The sequence below is a fragment of the Vairimorpha ceranae genome, assembly GCF_000988165.1.
Source record: "Vairimorpha ceranae strain PA08 1199 chromosome Unknown NODE_494, whole genome shotgun sequence".
NCBI classification, from domain to species: domain Eukaryota; kingdom Fungi; phylum Microsporidia; family Nosematidae; genus Vairimorpha; species Vairimorpha ceranae.
This window is the reverse complement of record NW_020169786.1, coordinates 376-907: the sequence shown is the minus strand read 5'-3', so window position 1 is coordinate 907 and position 532 is coordinate 376. Positions and strand designations below refer to the sequence as shown.

General features: G+C 28.4%; 1 protein-coding gene across 1 annotated transcript; it reads left to right on the top strand.

Annotated features, from left to right (window-relative positions):
• Nucleotides 1-255, top strand: AAJ76_494000907 (hypothetical protein; the record flags this gene model as incomplete). The annotated part of the gene is made up of 1 exon (XM_024475781.1): nucleotides 1-255. A coding segment is annotated over one exon (255 nt), but the record flags the coding sequence as incomplete, so codon positions are not given.
• Nucleotides 256-532: the final 277 nt, after the last annotated feature.

The window sequence follows — 532 nt, the reverse complement described above, 5'->3', positions numbered from 1 at the left end:
GACAGAAGCATGACCGCAATTAGAAATTACCCGACTTTAAAGAATGCAAATAAAATTACTAGCAAAAAAGGAAGAAAAAGAGCTCTTTCTTTTAGAACAGTTAAAAAAATTCAAAGTATGGGTTCTGATAAAGCCATAACTATTTCTAAGATTAAAGCTGATTTAAATTTACCAGTATCAAAATCTAATGTTTTAAGATCAGATAAAGAAAATAATAATCTTATATATAAAAAACGAGACAGAAACCGAATTTAAAGAAAGTGTATCAATTTAAAAAGGTTTGATTTTGCTTTAGATAAAATTTTATAAACTCGTCAATGGCATAAAGTTATATTTTCTGACGAAAAAAAGATTTAATTTAGATGGTCCAGATGGTTTTAAGTATTATTGGCATCATGTAAATAAAGATGAACCTTCATATAGTAAGCGTATACGGGGCAGAAGGGGTACCATTGTTTGGGCCAGTTTTTGTTCTAGTGAACAATTAACTTTACAAATTGTTGATACTAAAATGAACTGCACTTCTTATTGT